This window comes from Podarcis filfolensis (genome assembly GCF_964270895.1).
Source record: "Podarcis filfolensis genome assembly, chromosome: 16".
Taxonomy (NCBI): Eukaryota; Metazoa; Chordata; class Lepidosauria; order Squamata; family Lacertidae; genus Podarcis; species Podarcis filfolensis.
In genome coordinates this window covers 18,795,159-18,816,378 of record NC_139620.1, presented here as the reverse complement: position 1 = coordinate 18,816,378, position 21,220 = coordinate 18,795,159, and the positions used below count along the sequence as shown (strand labels likewise).

At 47.4% G+C, this 21,220-nt stretch overlaps 1 protein-coding gene across 3 annotated transcripts in view; it reads left to right on the top strand.

Annotated features, from left to right (window-relative positions):
- The first annotated feature begins 1,721 nt into the window (after nt 1-1,721).
- The window catches only part of ACTN3 (actinin alpha 3), a 44,200-nt gene continuing 24,701 nt past the window's right edge, over nt 1,722-21,220 (top strand). For 2 of the 3 annotated variants that reach the window (XR_014542378.1, XM_083589957.1), the window contains exon 1: nt 1,859-2,305. Coding sequence is in view for 2 of the 3 variants with exons in the window: in XM_083589957.1 (XP_083446083.1) it covers nt 2,171-2,305 (135 nt within the window). In the remaining variant the exon portion in view is untranslated. Of the gene's footprint in view, nt 2,306-21,220 lie in introns of all 3 variants that reach the window. The other variant, XM_083589956.1, reaches the window with a different exon arrangement.

Sequence of the window (21,220 nt, the reverse complement as noted above, 5' to 3'; positions counted from 1 at the left end):
GAGTTTGGGGGAGAGGAAGTAGGCTGTATGCAAGACCTTTCTACCCCTGGACCCAGCAAGGGTTGAAATATAAGACAGGTTAGCTTCCTGTGTTGAGGTGATAGCCTGGGAGATGGGCCATTAAGGGAAACAAAGGGAAAGGTGAGACTAGCTTGCGGTTGGTCAGAAGACAAAGCCAGAATTTGGAGCAGAGTGAATTAAAGCAGCAAGCTGGAGAGAGAGTTTGAGAGCAATGTTAAAATTTTCAGTTTGAATCCAAGGCTGCAGCTATAGGCGAAATAAGACACTTTTGTGGTGTTAATGCTGTGAACCCCTCCATCATATGTGTGTGAATAAATCATGTATCATAAAGACGCCACAGCCTCTCCTGTGTCTCATTCCAAAAGGAAACATGAAATCTGGGTAATCACCTGAAACCCCGGGGATCTTGCACCAGAGATTGGGGTGGCACGCAACAATTATTTGGTTGCTTCACTTTTTTTAAACCAGGCTTTTGGAGGGGATTTGTTTTATTTATTTATTGAGAGATTTCTAGACCAGAAATGGCCACAAAATAAGGTAAAATAAATACATGGAATCCTAGAGCTGGAAAGGACCCCGAGGGTCATTTAGTCCAACCCCCTGCAAAGCAGGAATCTTTTTGCCCAACATGGGTCTCAAACCCACAACCCTGAGATTAAGAATCTCATGCTCTTACTGACTGAGCTACATTAACGTCACATGGTTTATTAATGTAGAGAAAACCAAACGTGAAATAATGCCCACGACTGTGTTGTTAATTTTGCTTGTATTTTAATATAAGTTTTAAATTGTTAACAATTGCTATTACTGGAATGGTATTGCTTTAATGTATTGATTTTGGAGCATAAACTGCACTGGGATTGCAACTGATGAAGGGTGGTTTAGAAACTGAACTAATTAATTAATAGTTATATAAATAAGAAGGGTGATGCAATGGCCTTTCAGGACCACTTTTCATATCCCAAATGTTCAGCATAACTTCTTTTCAGTACCAGGACTCCGGTCCAGGAACATGCAAAGCAGCAGTGAAAAGGATATTGGATCTGAACATTTCTGCCTGGATAGCACCATTGGTTACAGCATAGCGCTGATAGCGCCAAGGTTGCAGGTTCGATCTTCATATGGGACAGTTGCATATTCCTGCATTGCAGGGTCCCTTCCAACTCTACAATTCTGTTCTATGCACAGAGTGCCTTTCTTCCACTACTGAAAAACTCAAATGCTCCAGCCTTGAGCCCATTGCCTTTTCTTCTGGAAAACGACTTTACTGTGCAATTTTCGTTGTGTGCTTGGGAAACCAGGGAACAACCCAAGGTCACAGGAGTCCATCTAGGAACATTTTGCTCATTTTTCTTTTACACCAGTAGCAACTCTGTGAAGCAGCCTAGGCAGAGAGAGAGAGAGAGAGAGAGAGAGAGAGAGACCCAAGGTCACCCAGGAAGCTTCTCGGCTTAGTGGGGATTTGAACCCTGGTCCCCCAGGTCCTATTCCAAACACAACCCCAAGCGTTTTGACCTTGCTTCCTTCCCAAAAGGGAGTCTCACAAAACCTTTTCTTCATAGGCCATATATTTATTCTTGAAGCAGATGGCATCCAAGGAATCTTTCCTGGTATCTCAGTAGGAACTGATCGAAATAACCCCACCCCACCCCCATGAACCTCAGGCACATTTGGCCCAAACAGGAACCGTTTCCCCCTTTCCCTCAATCCTTCCTCTGCGTCCAGTGAGGCTGGTGTCGGACGTGGGGTCCCCCACACCTCGGTGGGGCGATTTCTCCTTTAAGAGCCCACCGGCTGTGCTTTAAAGGGGGGTCCTTGGCTTGCCAGCAGCTGTCTTCACCCCCATCTGGTTGGTAGGGACATGTGTGCTGTCCCCTCCCCTTGGCCTTTTTAAGATGGAACCTGATCCCCCTTCCCAGGGCTGATAATACTTATTGAGGACTGGTCACGTGGGCTGGTTTTGACAGGTGCAGCTGCAAAGCAGGCAGACAACCACCGCACAGCCTGAACAGTCTTGGGGGGAACCTTGTCCTCCGACAGGAGCTGAGGGGAGCAAAAGGGAAGGAAGGGGGCTGCTGCAGAGCGTGAGGGAGAGCAAGGGAGGAGAGAGAAAAGGGGGGAAAGGGGGCGCAAGAAGGAAGAAGGCAACATGTCAACCACACACATAGAGACCCACGTCCAGTACAACCACTCGTACATGATGACGGAGGACTACATGGCACAGGAAGAAGACTGGGACCGCGACCTGCTGCTCGACCCAGCCTGGGAGAAGCAACAGCGAAAGGTAGGGGGACAAGGGACAGGGTGGGCAGGCTTGGACCAAGGACCAGGCCGTAGCGGACTTTCTGTCACCGGGAGAGGTGTCAAGGATGGTCACGCGACCAACTTTCTTTGCTTTGCTGGTTCTTCATTTCTGTTTGGTTCCTGTGCTTTTTGTTTTTTTTAAAAAAGGTGGCAATGTTGCATTCACATATATTTAAATAAGTTATTGTGTGGCTAGAGAGTGTGGTTTTTAAAAAAAAAATCCCATAAAGCCGCTAAAAATGCAGAGGGCAGCTCTCCACAGACGTCATTCTGAATAGGACAACCCTGCATGGTTGTTTTATTTCTGGAGACACCAATAAAAGATTGCAAGAGGTTCCGGGACTCCCCTTTCCCTTGTGGGGCGGCGAAAGGCCTTGGATGGGCCTCAGTGGAAATGATGGAAGATGGGCATCAATGCTTCCCAAATTTAAGAGGTTTCTGTGGCGATGGAAGCACTATGACCCCCTCGAGCAGGCTGGAGCTGATGGAAGTGGGAGCCCTAAACAGCTGGAAGGCGGCGGTGGAGAAATTTTCTTCAAGTGTCTGAGGAGGTCTTTGCTTCTCCGGAATGAATCATTGCTCCCAAATACTGAGTTTTCTTTCATGTTCACCGCCCAATTCTGCACCACGTCGAGGTTCTCGAGAACCCTGCGGGCCTTTAAAATTACAAGCAGGCAGTGCATTGCAGGCAGGGGAGGGGGCAGCCCCTTGGAGCCAGCTGCCACCCCTGAGCATCAGATGCTGTTGGCTGCAGCTGTCCCTTGCCATCACCCAGATCCTTATCCTATATGGAACCACAAGTGACATTTTGGGCAGAGTACGTCAGAAGAGACTCGCACCAGGGCCAGGGGTGGGTCCAGAAAGAAAGGGGGAAGGAGAGCATATGTCAGTGCAGTGGCATCTATCGAGGGCCCGGGCTGCGTCTGAGCTATGCCTGGAATGATGGAGACCCAAGGGAGAGGGGAAGGAATCGGCTAAATATATCCGTGCGTGGCAGTGGGGAACATGTCCTAAGCTAAGCTTTGAAATAATACCACAGATGGGGGATGTCCTAATCGCAAATGTTCAGAAGCAGAGCAGCCCCAAGCCCTTTCTCCACCTTGGCAACATAACTCAGGGCTGCATTCTGCTGCTGCACCTCTTGGCGCCTTGAATTTGGAGTGTGGAAAAAGCGCCAGGTCTACAGGTGCAAAGAGAGATCAGGCTCGTTCACCACATTGTCAAAAGAAAAGCATCTGCGTAAGTCTTTCAGGGCCCCACCCAGAGAAAACCGCTCTAAGACTTGCATCAAAGGCCGACGTTTCGCTGGGGTTTATCTCTTCCCATACCGACGCTACCGCAACTGAAAAATCCACATGTGACAATGCTGCTCAGGGCTGGGAAGAAGGAAATTTGCAAGCCCCGTCTTCTAATAACAGTAGCTAAAGGGCCAGACCTCCCCCTTTGGTTCTGCCTTCTCTGCAACTCTTAAACGTACAAGAACCACTCTGCAAGCCCATGTGAGCTACCAGGGAACCTATCATCCGACCAGGTCCTGTGACCACCATGCTCAAAGCAGTTGCAATTTTGCAGGAGGGATTCAAGCGCATTCTGCCATTAAAACACCACAGGTCAACAAATCCATGTTTCTAAAATCAAGCTGAACTGCTTGCAGTTAGGAAAGTGACAGGGAAATCATAGATTGTAGAATTGTAGAGTTGGAAGGGACCCTCAGGGCCATGTGGCCCAATCCCCTGCGATGCAGGAATCCTGCCTTACAGTCATCCCTGAATGGGCTCGAACCACCAACCTTCTGGTTGACAGCCAGACGCACTGACCCGTTGCATCACTGGTCCACTTTAAAATAGTGCAATAACATTTGATGATCAGGAAGAAGTATAATCTTAAGGCAAACAATTCAGAACAAATGCTCAATAAAAAGCAGGCATTGCATAACCTCCATGTAAGCTTGCCGCAAGGAAATTAGGACGACTGTTCGATAAGGGGGTCATCTGGAAGTGCCCATAGATTTCCCCCCTTAACCTCCTTCCCCTTGACACAAAGAAAGGCTAATCAAAAGTATCAATCCACTGCTTTAGTCATGTGCCAAGTGACCGCGCCCCCCCAAGTCTGTCTCATCCAGAAAAAACATTAACACCAAACAATCTCTTCACAGGCTTCCTCAGTCCTCCAGGTGTGCTCACTTAAATTCTCACAGGTTTCCACATAACGTATTCTTACTGTGTTCTGCACCCTAAACAGACACAAAGAAGGCACTCACTGTCATTGATTGGTAGGCCTAAAGCGTGCCAGTCTAATCCAGAGAATAAAGTGCTAGATTTGAGCTCTGGGTTAAATTCTTGCTTTGTTTCCTCATGGACTGAGGTGGCAGCGGCCATCAGACATCTCCTTCTGGCTCTCAGCCTCAATTCCCCAACTGTTAAAATAGAGGAAAGATCAGTCTGCCTCATAGAACTGTTGTTGCGCAAGTGAACCAAACCTTGCTGCATGTTAAATGCATAATGCAGAAATGGCTATGTGGAGAGAAAAATGGCACACAATTGTCCAAGATTATAACATTTTCCCCTATCATCTATCTATCTATCTATCTATTTATCTATCTATCTATCTACTTTGAAGAAAACCCTTTGTGGGGGAATATTGTGTTGTGATTTCTGCACCTAGGTAGGATTTAGAGAGTGAACAATGCTTATCTATGCACGAGTCATTTCAGATTCTGGACTTAATCGTTTTATGAGAGGAGGGTTGTCCCTGTCTTAATAAAGTAGTAACTTACTTCAATATGAAATAATCCAGCTCTGCTGTGTTCATCCTGTACATTTTTCTGGACCAGCGGTGGGTGGGTGGGTACTCCAAAGTCTTTCCGTCATTGGCACCACTGCCTGAGCACTTAGCAAGTAAATTGGGACTGCGATACCCCAAGGATATCCCTGCCCCTCAGGTCATGTTCTGTGCCAAATAACTTTTGCAACATCAACAAGCGAAAGGGTAATGGTCTAGTTTGGTTCAAATTTATGGGGAAGGCTGTAGTTCAGGGGTCAGCAAACTTTTTCAGCAGGGGGCCGGTCCACTGTCCCTCAGACCTTGTGGGGGGCTGGACTATATTTTTTTTTGGGGGGGGATGAACGAATTCCTATGCCCTACAAATAACCCAAAGATGCATTTTAATTAAAAGGACACATTCTACTCATGTAAAAACACGCTGATTCCCGGATTGTCCAAGGGCCGGATTTAGAAGGCAAATGGGCCGGATCTGGCCCCCGGGCCTTAGTTTGCCTACCCATGCTGTAGTAGTTCATTGGTAGAGCATCTGCTGTGGATGCAAACAGCCCCTGGTTTCATCTTTGGCGTGTCCAGGTGAAAACTCTTGTCTGCTGCAAGTCAATGGTAGATAATACTGAGCAAAGGTCTGATTTTCTATATCCCTGGGATGACAGAGATAGTGAGAATTTTTTACAGAGTATTTTATTGGCATTTTCTTGTTAAGAGTTAAGGACAGAGCCTCTCCCGCTATGTTTGGGGACTCAAACCTAAGTGGCTTGAGATCTCCTGATCACACTAGATTTATGACCATGTTGCTCATTGCTAAGGCTGAATTAGCCTTAGGAACGAGTCAAGTTTCACATTACGGTTCCTCCAGGCTGAGAGGTCCTTTTCCATTGCTTCTGGCTTTGAGGGGGGAACTATCAGATCCAATTCATCCCCAAGGCCACATTAAGTCTGCAAGGGTCTGTTTAACCTACCAGCAGGCAAATGCCAGCTGAACATCTCCCTTGCTTAAAACGTGAGCTATGGCCTCCCTAAATGACTCAGACTGGCCTTTCCCAGGGGTTTCTGCTGGGCTGCCTAACCCTGCACTTTTGAAGCCTGGGCACCCTTCCCACTTATCTCATTGCTGACAGTATTTCCACACCTGTTCCTTTGGGCCTGCGACATGGCTGATCCTGCAGCCACTGCAGTGTCAGGGAGAAACAGAAGAGAGAGGAAGACCTCATGGCAAAGTTGCACACCATCCTTGGACACCGGCCGCTACTTAGAGCGGAACAGGATCCCCAGTGGGTTTTGAGCATCGCATGAGATAAGAGGAACCACACATTTCTGGGGATGGGCTGCTTGGTCCCATGTCCACCTTTGGAGGCAGCGTGCCTCTGAATACCATTCACTGGGAATCACAAGTGGGAAGATTAACTGTTGCACTCAGGTCCTCGCATTGGCATCTGGTTGGTCAGTGTGAGCACTGGGCATTGAGGCTGATCCAGCAGCCAGACTCTTCTGGTGTTCTCACTGGTTTCAGCAGGTTCATGTGAAGTTCCTACGGGCTGGTCTCCTTCCCCAAACTGGAAAATTTTGCATCTTCAGCTTTGCCCCTCTTTCACAAAGCCATGTGTATGCTAGGTAAACACATGAAGTTAATGTGATTGTGGCAAACTTTGCAATGGGGGCGGGGGTGGAATCACTGAGGTTTCCAGATAGATCAAGGTTTTGGGCCAAGACTAAGCTGCTGTCCTATTCTTGGGTGGGTGAGAACCCTGTTCTATTTTTTGCAGCATTTCCTGCAGCGCTTGTTCCCAATGGATGGCTGGTGCTTTTGGGAAAGGCATTATTGTAGCCCAGTAGCGTCAGAGCCCCTGCGCTGCATGCAGAAGGCCTCGGGTTAAATCTTTGGCATTTCCAGGTAGAGCTGGAAGAGCAGCCTGCCTGAAACCTTGCAGAGCTCCTGCCAGTCTCTGTGGACAATACTGAGATAATGACAGCTTCCTGTGTTCCTGTGCTGAACTAAGCAACCTATCTCACATCATTAAATGCTCCCACTCTCTTGCACACACTCCTGTTCCAAGCAGCTTTTCACTTCAGATCAGGATCTATTGGTAGATTTCCAAATCAATTTCAGGCAATTGGAAAACTCAGTGGTTTAACTCAGGGACAGGCAACATGGTGCCCCCCAGATTTCCCGGACAACAACTCCTATCATGCTGGTTGAGGGTGATGTTGTTGTCCACAACATGCGGTGGGCATCATGTTGGCTGCACTTGCTTTAAGAGCAGCACCAGCAAAAAGCCTTTTCTTCACTCGTGTTGAAATCAAGAAAGCTTATGGAAAAACAGCTCCTGAAAGCAAATCCTTGGGCCGAGCGCATGCACTCAGAAAGAAGCACCTTCCTTCCGCCTTGCTGAGCCACAGAATCCTAGTGAAAAACAAAATAGACCCCGCCGGCTTATATTTTCCCCACCCCATGATGGGGTGTCGTCCACTTTTATACCCCAGTTGCATGAACAACCATCCAACAATGAGTCATAGTAAGGCAGAGAGAAAAGGACTGAATGCAGCTCCATGTCCAAACAGAGATTTGGGGAATATGGATCTCCTGCAACAATGTCCCTCCCTGGCCATGCTGAATGTGCTTTAATACGGGCGAATGAGACATAGCTGCCACCTGCCAATTAAGGAAGGCAGTAACTCCACACCTGTTGAGTTGTTCAGATTTGAAGTGGCAAGGAGGACCTGGTGTGAACAAGAACACAGAGAGGCCATTTTCTCCCCCTCCAAACGATCACCCCTGAGAAAATCAACTTTCTCCTCCTCCTCCTCCTGTCCCTGGGAGCTTCTTCCTCTCTGTACAGCTTTACTGATATGGGATTGTTCCTCTGCTCCTGCAGGGAGCCAGGGACACCCTTTCCTGCTGATGCGAGAGATCTGTGGGGGTGGTTTCGCAGCAACGGGGTATCGGGTAGCTGCTGCTGTTCCAGATGCCTTGCCCTTATAAGGCTGTTTCTAAAAACTGCCCTGTGCCTGTGCTCCCTGCAAGGAGGCAAGGGGATGAGCTAATGGCAGTATTTTGGAAGAGGGCAGAACTTATTTAGGGTACGAGAAGGGTCTTCCTCTGCCCCCACCCTCCATGAGAGATGGATGGGCAGGCGGATGGCAAGGCCAGGCCTCCTCAAGAACAAAGTAGCTATTTAAAGAGGCTTCCGTGGCTTGGGGCTATGATTCATTGGCTGGATGGAGTGGTTCAATTTGTTGGGAGGTTGGCTAGTCCCAGTGGCGTAGCGTGGCGTTGGGGGGCCGGGGCCCTGGGAGCAAATTTCTGAGAGGGCGCAACCAGGTGTCCCTCATGGAGGCTGGAGCTGCAGGGAGACAAGCTGCGTCTGGGACGGGCCTTCAGGGCTGGGGAGGCAGTGCCGGGTGCCTCCTTTTCCTTGTGGCCTGCGGAAGGCTGCGCCCCACACCTGGGCTGGCCAAGAGGAAAAGAGGGGGAGGGCGGTGGAGGAACCGAAGGTGGAAAGAAGAGGAAGGTGGGAAAGCACTGTGAGGGCCTGCCCTCTCCCCCAGAATCACTTTGGATTCCTGCCATGACTTTTCAGCTCTCGTTTCAAAAAAGAAACAGGAAAACATGTGGGCTTCTTTTTCTGTGAAACATCTACATACATGTGACATCCATTGGGATGCTTGAGGGATCCAATCTTTCCAAGTCCTGATGCAAACGGAACCTTCTGAATCAGTGTGCGGATCAGAATGTAACTGAATTTCAGCTCAGAAACATGCAAAAATGCATTTTTAAATGTTTATTTTATTATAAAACACATCTATAATTCTGCACAACAGCTTAGTATTGATCCACACATTAGTCCTGAGAGGTGTGGATGAGGAAACTTTGTATAGGAATCCTCAAGCGTCTCTAAATGGTGGTGCACTCGCAATGTACAAAACTGCCTAGTGAATCCGTTCCACACAGACACTTTTGAGCACTGAAGGGAAACAGAGTCCGCCTCTGCCCCTCTCCTCAGGGCCCCAAACCCTCTGCTTTCAATTTCATCATCTCTTGGCTTCCGCAAGCAGTGCGCACTGAATGGGTTTGTCGTGTGGGCTCCCGCCAGCTGTGTTAATCCTAGTAAACAGGGGTGGTGAATCTGGCAGGGCCATTCCGGACCTATGTTGACAAAAGCACCTGTGAGGAGATGCCCTCTCGTGAGGCTGCAAATAGCTTCCCATTGTGAGTGCCAGACACACATCATACTGGGTGGAGTACCATTTGGCAAACCTACAAGCTGGGCCAACGCCAGAACAATAGTCAGACAAAGGATGTGATAAACACTAAGCATCCCAACCACTTTACCGAACTTTTTGAGAGCAGAAAGACAAACCACATGGCGTCTTGCTGAGTTACAACAACAACAACACACTTAATATGTGAACTCCCTAAGTGGTTTACATAAAACACAGTAAGATCATATATATATATATATATATATATATATATATATATATATATATATCCAAGAAAAACATAGAATGTCCCTCAATGCCAGTTGCATACCCCCCAACATTCCTCTGATGAAAATAGGGAGTCCATTATTATTATTATTATTATTATTATTATTATTATTATTATTATATTTATACCCCACCTATCTGAATGTGTTGCCCCAGCAACCACTCTGGGCAGCTTCCAAACATAGATAAAAACATAATAAACATTAAACATTAAAAACCTTCCCTACACAGGGCTGACTTTAGATGACTTAGTATCACAAAACTCCACACCCTCCAGAATTTCTCTGATGAAAATAGGAATGTCCTAAGGAAAGTGGAACATTCCAGAATCAAATCAGAAACTGGGATGGCTACTGTAAATCCAGAACTGTTCGTGGAAAATAGGGACACATGGAGGGTCTGCAGTTGCTGGCAATCACCGTTGCACTCAGATCATGCCATATGTTAAAGAACATGGCTTCCCCCAAAGAATCCTGGGACCTGAAGTTCACCCCTCACAGAGCAACCATTCCCCATCCCCTTAACAAACTACAGTACCCAGGATTCTTTGGGGGAAGCCATGTGCTTTAAATGTACGTGACCTAAATCGGTTTTGTGACTGGCCTGAAGAAAGCGAATGAGCTTCAGAGCCAAGGGGGGATTTGAATCTGGGTTTTCTCAGATGTAGTCCAGAACTCTAACAAACCACACCGAACTAGTGTAGGAAACGAGAAAGCAGGTGCTCTTTGTGATATCTCTGCATAGGCTTCCAGGAGCTGCCTGTCCCATGTGTTTCCATACTGTCTACATGTTTCGATATTTTTCTGCGTCGGGTGGGAAAGCTTTTTTTAGCTCAAGGGCCACATTCGCTTCTAGGTAACGTTCTGGGGGCCACAGAGCAACTGTGAGCGGGGCCAGAGGCAAAAGCAACCAGAGCAATGAATGAGGATTTTAATTTTGAACAGTAAGGGGCGGATCTACTATGAAACTAACGAAGGTTCAGCTTCAGGGCCATGAAGGGCCCCACAAGTGACTTTAGTTCACATTGCTTTTAAAAAATCGGGTCTAGTATATATTTCCACAATCCCAAAGTTTGAGAGTCAGTACCACAGATGCTGTAAAGGTGACGTTGACATGAAAGATAATCCAGGACAGCCATTTTAAGTAAAATCAGAGTTGTTGTTGTTGTTATTATTATTTAATGTGGTGTTGTTTTGTGGAAAAACCCCGCTGAAGAAGATAACAGTGGTTCCCTAGACCTTGTTGCTGGTTACGAAGGGGCACCCATAACATTTCAAGTTTCAAAGCCCTAAAAATGTAGGCCCGCTGCTGAGGCTAGCTTCTACACATTCCCTAGCCACCATCCTGGCAACCATTGTTGGAGTTCAAGGACATCTTCCAGCCAATAATTTCAAGGAGATTATAAAGCAGGTCCCAGAGCGCCAGGTTGTCCCCCAGATTGGGGGCACCTGGCATACACGTGTGCATGTGTGACATCGTGCAAATGGTGAACATGCACATCATCTGCAGAAGGCCGAGCGCTTTGGAGGAGCCGGACAGAGGTGCAACGTGTGATGCCATGATCTTGCGCATGTGCAACACACACCGGGGCCCCCTCAACATTGAGGGGCCCCGGTCCCTTTCCAACAAAAATTTAGGGGGCCAGAGACACACCAGCTCCCCTAGAGTTGGCCCACCTGGCAGGGCTAGTGAATAGTGTAGCCTGGGAAAGGCCAGAGGACCAGAGAGAGGCCAAGTAGACTGCATTTGGGCCTGGAATTCTGCACCACTGTTTCTGTTTGGGAAATGGGGACTGGTGGGATCCAGCAAGTGATAGCCTGGGGCCTGACCCTGCAAGCCCAAGTCTCATTGAGGCAATCATTACCTGTTGTGCATGGCTGGGTCCGTATCCATGCCAGTTCAGAAATCCCTAAGTGTGAATAAAAACTTATTCTTGTCTTGTGGCGCATTCAGAAACATCTAATGCCTGTTTGCTCTGTGAAATATACTTGGAGTCCTGTAGTGATTTCATGCTCTTTATTGCAGCTTTATTGCATGACTGAATTACCCCCCAAACCCCAGGCTTTTATATGCATTATTTACACAATGAGTCCCGTCTGATTGGCTGATTCTGCTTCCCTCCTGGAGTCTGATTGGTCTTTTCCTGCAGGCCAATCAGTTGTTGCATACTACGATCCTACCAGCCTTCTAGATGCGCCCTGGCATCTGAAACATCTTTCAAGCCCTATCTGCTGGAACCTTCACAAACACTGACTTTTGCGGATTGCTCAGTCTCCTGTGTATGTACATGCACAGCCATTTTAGAGCAACAACTCCAAGCTGGGAGTGCTCAAGCCTATGCACTCTTCCTCTCCTGGGTCTAGGTCTAAAACCCCACATTACCCTATGGGGTTGAACATAAGACTATAAGATGAGCCTGTTTGATCAGGCCAATCTAGCAGTATACCTGTCAACTGTCCCGGAAGAAAAACAGGACACCCCATTTTTTCCATGCAAGATCCCAGCAGCCATTCAGGTGCCACATTCTTGCGTTGCAATCACCCCCCAAAAAAGTGCTTTTGGGGGGCAAGATCACTGTGTGGGTCATGTGATTTGCCCAGGAGCGCATCCCTGCTGTTTGGTCTGGAAAAGTTGGAGGGCATGCAGCAGTGTGTTCTCTCACAGTAGCCACCCGTCAACTAGATGCCTGTGGGAAACTCACAAGCAGGACCTGAGCACAAGAGCCCTCCGCTCTCCTGGCATTTCCAGCAACTGGTATTCAGAAGCATGGCTGCCTCTGAACATGGAGGTGGAGCATAGCCATTGTGGCTATGAATTTTGAAGCCATTCAAGTTGGTGGCCATGCGTGCCTCCTGTGGGAAGGAGATCCATTAGCTTAACTATGTGCTGTGTGAAGAAGGATTTTTATTTGTCCTGAATCTTCCAAATAACTGCAGGAAAATCAGACTGGGGACCCCCTCCAGGCAAGACTTTTATCGCAGGTTTATTCCGCAACATGTTCTTGGCACAATAATTAGTGGTGGATTGAGTCTGCTTTAGTTTGTTCTGCGACGCTTCCCTGATGCTGCCACGTTATTACCATCCTGAGGGGCTATAGGGCATGGGTAGGCAAACTAAGGCCCAGGGGACGGATCTGGCCCAATCACCTTCTCAATCCGGCCCGCAGATGGTCCGGGAATCAGTGTGTTTTTACATGAGTAGAATGTGTGCTTTTATTTAAAATGCATCTCTGGGTTATTTGTGGGGCATAGGAATTCATTCATTCCCCCCCTTCAGAATACAATCTGCCCCCCCCCCCAAGGTCTGAGGGACAGTGGACCAGCTCCCTGCTGAAAAAGTTTGCTGACCTCTGCTATAGGGCAACAAAAGTGGGACAAAAATTAACCAGAACATTTGTGGTATTAGAAAATTACAAGATTTCACTAGGAAGTTATGCAATATACACAATATATATACAAGATGCCTGCCCCAAAACATTTGCAGGCACAAAGAGTATCGAAAACAGGATCATGTGTGACTGCCCTAATAGTATAATGAGCAGAAATCGACGCACAATAAAAATGATCAGGGGTACAGCATGGACTGACTAATATCCATGTTCTCACCAAAAACCCACCCCCCTGCATCCTGCCACAGTTCTGTACCTGAAAAGAAAAGTTATACAGTATATGTATTAAGGCAATGAATAAATGGATTGTGGATGTAAATAAACTAGGAAAAACAAAAACAGGGCAGTAGCTGAACCAGTATTTGATTTGCTGGTGTGTACTATGGTCAATAAGACCCTGATGTTGGGAAAGATGGAGGGCACAAGGAGAAGGGGACGACAGAGGACGAGATGGTTGGACAGTGTTCTTGAAGCTACAAACATGAGTCTGACCAAATTGCGGGAGGCAGTGGAAGACAGGAGTGCCTGGCGTGCTCTGGTCCATGGGGTCACGAAGAGTCAGACACGACTAAATGACTAAACAACAACAACAACAACTATGGTCAATACAACTGAGAAGACTTGGGCAGAGGCCTTGCCTGAGGGGCAGAGTGTGAGCTTTTTTTCTATCTGATATCTGCCCTCCCCCTAACAGTGCAAACCTTTACCCGCTTATCTGTGAGTACGTGCCATTGAATTAAATGGGATTTACTTATGAGTAGGCATGCAAAAAGGATTGTACTGTGCACTGTCTTAGGTCAGCAGAACGAGGAACCCTTTTCCAGTTTGAGGGCCAGATTCCCTCATGGCCAACGTTTTGGGAGCCACATGGCAGGGCTAGAACAGATGCAAATCTGACCTTTGCCAGATTCCAGCCAGACAAAAGTCAGAGGTTTCTACACACATACACACGACACCACACACCTCTTTGCATCCTCCATCAAGGCAAGCAATAACCATTCTTGCAGGCCAAAGCATTCGGGGAGGGTGTGGAACAGGGCAGGGGGGGGGTGTGGCCTGGAGAGACTCCTGAGAGTCAGAGAGTGCTGGAGGGCCGCATTTGGCCACTGGGCCCAAAGTTCCCCACCCCTGATGGGGTCTGTTGATTGCATAAGCTTATACCGCATCAAATTTCTCAGCAAAACTTTGCAGAACTGCCTAAGTGCCAGAATCAATGTTTTACATGCCACAGCCCTTGTGTGCAGCAGTATAGGTGCAGGAGAATTGTGGCACATTTATGTGCCAGCTTCAGATTTCTACGTGACAGGGTAACCAGATGCCTGGGATTTTTCCAAACTTTTAAGATGGTTATAACCGCCTCTTTTTCAGCCTTTCCCACTGATCTATCACACTCCCACAGTTCAGATGTACTGGACTTTTCAGGCAAGGGTGGCACTTTGCCTAGGCTTATCCTCAGAACTTTGCTGGAGAAAAATCAGGCTTGGCCACATGGGAATCAGCTGTGCAGCAAAAGCTGTTTTGCATACCTAATTTCCCCCCTGCCTGCCCATGTTGTCTGGCAGACACATCATATTAAAAATATGGCAAACCAAATCACTATTCATCAATTGTTCAGTCTGACCTCCCCTCTATGATTGCACTGACATATCCACCAGCATAAAACAACAAATCATAGAATCATTTAAAAACTAAATAGATGTATGGATGTATGCCGTATATATAGAAAATTACAACTTACTGAATATTGCTCAGGCAGAGTGGCAAGGCATCTTCAGCAGTCAGCACTGGAGAAACAATGAAGAAATGGATGCTGTAGTTGAGATTCCTGCATTGCAGGGGGTTGGACCAGATGACCCTCAGGGTCCCTTCCTGTTCTACAATTCTGTGAAAAGAAAAACAATGTGAAGATCTAACATTTCAAGAGATTTCAAAGTTCCAAGGACAGTACAGTGGTACCTCGGGTTACAGACACTTCAGGTTACAGACGCTTCAGGTTACAGACTCCACGAACCCAGAAATAGTACCTCGGGTTAAGAACTTTGCTTCAGGATGAGAACAGAAATTGTGTGGCGGCGGCAGGAGGCCCCCATTGGCTAAAGTGGTACCTCAGGTTAAGAACAGTTTCAGGTTCAGAACGGACCTCCGGAACAAATTTCTTAACCCGAGGTACCACTGTACATGTTCTGATCAAGATAACGTTCACAGTTCCTCACGGGCATTCTCTGTTGCATCCTACAATATCTGGTACAGTGGTAACTCAGGTTACATACGCTTCAGGTTACAGACTCCGCTAACCCAGAAATAGTGCTTCAGGTTAAGAACTTTGCTTCAGGATGAGAACAGAAATTGTGCTCCGGCGGCGTGGCAGCAGCAGGAGGCCCCATTAGCTAAAGTGGTGCTTCAGGTTAAGAACAGTTTCAGGTTAAGAACGGACCTCCGGAATGAATTAAGTACTTAACCTGAGGTACCACTGTAGTAGATCTGGAACCAGGATAAATCTGTAACTCTTGAAAGCAGGCTTAAGGCAAGCATGTAGGCCTCCTCTGAACTTCCGTGAAGCAGCCCCTCCACCTTCTTTTCCAAACAGACATCCAGAACTGTCCCATAAGAACAGGTTGCTGAGCACACTCTATGATAGAGACAAGGGGACAAGGGATCAGTTGAGAGGCCCGGGGCTGGTTTTGCAATGTATGCTCCTGCTCTTCATTATAACAGCATGGCTGTTACATATGCATGGCTCTCTGGATTGTGGCCAGGATCAAGCATGTGGCGTGCACCACAATTGTGGGCGGGCGGGAAGGAACTGGCAGTCCTGTTCCGCACCCACAGAGATTCAGTCTAGTGAAGAACTGAGAAAATAGGAAGCAGGGCTGTGCAGTGCTGCTAGACCTAAGCATGTCTACTCAGAAGCAACTCCTGTTGAATTCAGTGGGGATTACTCCCAGGTAAATCAGGTTAGGACTGCGGCTTAAATTGTCTTGGGACTTTTTTGTATTCCCATGGGAACCCCTCAGGGACTATGGCAGGAATGGGAGAACCAGCAGCCCATGAGATGTTGTTGGACTCCAACCCATGAACATTGGTCATGCCGGTTGGCGCTGATGGGAGTTGGAGTCCGACCTTTGAAGGGCCACACAGGTTTTCCATTCTTGGGCTACAGAAAGCAGGCAGGCATTTAGATTTATATCCTCCAAGAAGCTGGAAGGGGGTGAAAAAGATTCCTCGCTACTTTAGCCTCACAACCCTGCAGAGTAGCTGAGAGAGAGAGAGAGAGAGAGAGAGAGAGAGAGAGAACAACTAGCCTAAGGTCACCCTGTGACCTTGGTAGCCTGGTGAGCATTTTAAGCTGTCTCTCCTCCTCCCTCCCAACCATCCTGTTGTGCCAAAGTTCTGCAGTCATTTTGCAGTGAAAACCCTGCGTTTTTGCAGCACCCCTCAAAACAAGTAATTAATAAATCAACCTGGGGCTCATAGTTAACACCCCCAAATCCAACAGTGTCTGAATCACTTTAAACCAGCCCCACATTCCAGCCCCACATAAATCAGAGGTGCCTCCTCTACACATCTGCACATCCATCCAGGCTAGCAAGGATGGGTTGTCATCCTAGCTCAAGGGAGCTTCCAGGTATGCAAAGGCACCCCAGGAGTACCCCAAGCAGGACCACTGAGGAATGAGAGCCTGAGAGCCAAACAGAGAGGCCTGGGGGTCCGTATTTGGCCCCCAACTCAAGGCCTGTGGTTTCTCCACCCCCCTGTGTTGAACAGTGAGAGAGGCTCCCTGCAAGGAGGTACAAGAGATCCCAGCCTGCTAGGATTAAATCTGTTGAAGCCTGAATATGCAGCCGTAAATATGATTCTTGTGTTATTATTTGTAATAATACCTTTCTTCAAAGGAGCTCAAAGCAGTGTACATGGTTCTCTTCCTGCCCTCATTTTATCCTCACGATAATCCTGTGACCTAGGTCTCTGATCCCAAGGAGCGAGTGAGCTTCTTGGCTGAGTGGGGATTTGAACCCGCCTCTCTCAAGTCTAAGGCTAGCCACTGGGCCATACAGCCCCCACATAGAGCAGAATCCTAGCCAAAGTGAAATATTTTAAATTCCGATTGGTTTCAGTGGGAAGAGGGTGTTAAGCATGTGTTTATCTCTCTCTCCTGCTGGAGTTATTGAGATGTAAGGTATTACACCATACATTTAAAACACATTTAGAGCCCCCCAAAACACATGGTGCCCCCCAAAATGAATCCTGGGAACTGTAGTTTAGCCTCAACAGAACTACAATTCTCAACACCCTTAACAAGCCACAGTTCCCACGATTCTTTGGGGAGCCTGTGTGCCACAGATGTCCCAAAGCACAATTGCAAATATTTAGGGCAGCCATTTCTAGTTACACAGGATTCCACAGAAGGCTGACAGTTTAACACTTTTTTAAAAAAAGGTTTAGACTTGGGTTTAAAAATAAAACAGGATTAAATTCATTATTGGTTCAACTGGAAGCTCAGTAGAAGTGCTCGCCTTGGAGCTTAATTTATTTTGGGTTCAAAAGCCAGCTAATTCAGGTTACACAGTGGTTGCTGGGAAGCTTCCTGCAACATTCCTGTCTCGAAATTCTTGCCTCCGAGGAGTCTCTAGAAATAGACTAAAGCGCAGACGCAGCTCAACTGTATTTTTATTTTTTTTAATAGACGAACCCATGCCTCTGTAAAACTGCCTATTTTTAGGAGCGCCTTCAATTCTGTTTGATGCTTAAAATGCATGTCTGCACTTTTTGGGGAAAATAATAATAATGTTGTCGCTCCCTTTAGCCAGGTACGACTCAAAAGGAAAGGGGACTGGGAGGGAGAAGGAATCAGGGGATTCAGTAAAGATCTGTGGAGAGGACAAAGTGCTATGGTGTTGTTATTTTGAGACAGGGATGTGGGTGTGGGTGTGTGGGTGTGTGGAGTGAATGTTGCTCTTCCCCACCAGAACCTCAGGGAGCAGATTAGACTAATACATCTAGAAAAGCAGGACTGAGCTCTTGGGCATGCTGTGTGACTACTTTAAACAGGCCAATTGCCCCTTTCCATGCTCAGCTCTTACTCCATCCCATTCCCACAAATCTTAACAGAGCAAGGACTGTAGCTCAGAGCACCTGCTTTGCACGCAAAATGCCGCTGGTTTAATTCCTGGCATTTTGAGTTGACAGCAGAGGGTGCTGGGTGCTGTAAGTCTTGCTTTCCAAATGTGCAATCCTGTATCTATGGGGGTAGAAGAAAGTGCAAGAGAAAGATTGCCAAACCAGTTCTTTCCTCGAGGTAATGACTTTGGCTCCTTGATAAGCATTGCGATTTAGCATATCCAAAGAAGTTGCTCTGGGCCATAGAGCAAATCATTATCATTATTAAGGTTTATATACCACCCTTCATCAAAAGATCTCAGGACAGTTCATAGAATAAAATACAAGGTAAATCACAGATAGCCACCTCTCACCTAGCTGGTAGATGCAACCCAGAGTTCTGAGTGAGAGAGCTGGAAGCTGGAAGAGACATGCCTTACTCTGTGGACTTGGAGTTCCCCCTGGAAACCTAAAGAGGAGAGCAAGATGGGAGTGTTGATGTGAGACCCTCCATCCTATGCTCAGTTTGTAAAGGTAAAAGTAAAGGGACCCCTGACCATTAGGTCCAGTCGCGGATGACTCTGGGGTTGTGGCACTCATCTTGCTTTACTGGCCAAGGGAGCCGGTGTTTGTCTGCAGACAGCTTCCGGGTCATGTGGCCAGCATGACTAAGCCGCTTCTGGCGAACCAGAGCAGCGCATGGAAATGCTGTTTACTTTCCCGCTGGAGTGGTACCTATTTATCTACTTGCACTGTGTGCTTTCGAACTGCTAGGTTGGCAGGAGCAGGGACCAAGCAACGGGAGCTCACCCCGTCGCGGGGATTCGAACCACTGACCTTCCGATCGGCAAGCCCTAGGCTCTGTGATTTAACCCACAGCGCCACCCACGTCCCATGCTCAGTTTGTATATAAGTATAAATGAAACCATGTCTCCTAAAGACACCACAGTCTCCACTGATCCTCATTCCAAGGAAACTGAACACTGGGTAAGTGCAGGCACCCCTGGAATGTCTTGTTGTTGCTTGGATATTGGGGTGGCATGTAACAGCTGGCATCTCCAAGCAGGGCTGTGACCCTAGGAGGGTCACTGCCAAGTCACTGTAGGCACTGCCAACCTAAACAGACTAATGATCTGATGGGATAAGGCAGCTTCCTGGTTTCTAGCCTTCATGTTGCTGTTTCCAATAAATAAGTTGCCCCCAAACTGAAATGTCTGTAAAACGAATCCCAAATTCCATTGTATTGGGGGGGGGCAGGAAGGATTTGAGGCTGAACCCCTTTTTACTATCTAGCGCTTCATAGCCATCTTCTGGTGTTTAGCTGCTCGTTTTTAAAGAAAAAACACAACAGCAGGTTGTAAGGATCATTCTAATGTGGTTTCCACACATTTGCCCGTTCCTCCAGAACTGCCGTCCTTTGTTCATGTGCATTTTTTGTAGAATCCAGACAATATCCTGATTCTGGTGCTTTATGAGTTGTCCTCCCATATTTCCGCCCCCCCAGACTTGTTTTGGAAAATGCATGTTATGATAGAACACAACAAAAGCTGACACATTAAAGGGCATTTTATACCTAATCAAAAAAACACAGTACCGCATAGAACAAAAAGCCAAACCAATTCAACAAACAATGAATGCAATTCAAGACCAATTCATAGCGATTCAAATATCAGAAACAGGTGCTGAGCACCAGCTGTGTGCCAGCAGACCCCCCAAACCCTAAATCTGTTGGAAATGTTGTGCTGACCCCCAGTTCCTAGAACAGATGGAGAGATATATATTTTTCCAGAGGGGCCATTTATCAGTGGTGCGTAGGGTCATAAGCAAAAATGGGTGGAGCAAATGTGCATTTCACATGTGTACAGCAGGGTAGTTTCTATCAACACACTTTCCCCCTCCCTCTCCCTCATCTAGGCAAACAAAGAGCATTGTCAGAGCTGAAGGACACATTCCAGCCAGGCATAAACACTCACCAAGGGTGCAAAGCAGAGCTGGTGGGGTGCATGGGTTGGGGGAGAAGGGGTGCGGTCTGAGGCAAGTTTCTTGGGTTACTGCCTTACAGGGTTGTTGTGGAGATTAATTGTGGAGGGAGAGAACCACGTGCACCACTTTGAGTTCCTTGGAGGAAATGCTGGAATGTAAACGCAATTAATAAAATAACAATAAATAGGGGAGAAGTTGGGAGGGCTGCATTTGGCCCCTGACCCCAAGGGTTCCCATCTCAAACTGCTGCTCAGTTCAGATTTTCCAGATTCTGTTTTGTCTGGTCGTTGGACGTGTAATTCTAGAGGCCTGCCTGAGTTACATGCACACACAAATGTGTATACAGTATCGGCTATATGCCACGTTAATCGCCATGGCTTCTCCGTAAGGATTCTGGGAATTGTTGAATTGGGGGGAGGGAGTTTCCCCTAACCCCATTATTACCACTGTGGGCCCCACAATATCCTTGGACTGAGGAAACCCCTGTTAAATCCTTGAAGTGTAGTCAGTCCCTAGGTAAGAGTTTCAAGGGAGTGCACACAAGGTAATGCGGAGAAAGGGGTTCAGTGTCCTCACCTGAACACCCATTTTAATCTGAAACTGAACCCAGAACCAGGCAGTCACACAAAGCAACAAATGTGGCTGCCCTCTCGCTTCCAGGTGTGCGTTTGTTCAGATTGTTCAGTGTATTCACCTTTTTAGGCAAAAGGCCCACTCAAGATGGCTTGCGATACAGAAATGTAAAATGATACAACAAAACAAAATGCAGCAACAATTGATCCAATTGCCAGCTGGAGCTGCTTGTTGTGACAGCCCGCCGTGTGCCTGCCATCGCCACGTCCTGCACTGTACGCTCTCTGCTGTACACAAGTGCCCTGGGATGGTCAGGAAACACTGCTCTTCCCCCATCCTTCCCATTCTGTTGGCGCCAGGTGGCTGGCCATAAATATATTCTGCAGACTCAGGGCATTGCATGAAACTTGCTTCATTGCAGGCACCTTGAGGGCCAGGTCTAAATTTGGCCAGGGAGGCAGGGGAGCTGAGATCAGGATGCTGCGGAATGAACTGAAGGCAATGTATGATCCCATATGCTCCAATTGGACCTGTTTAGTCATATTTCACACACAGAGAGGAGCATGCCCACTTCTTCTCCAA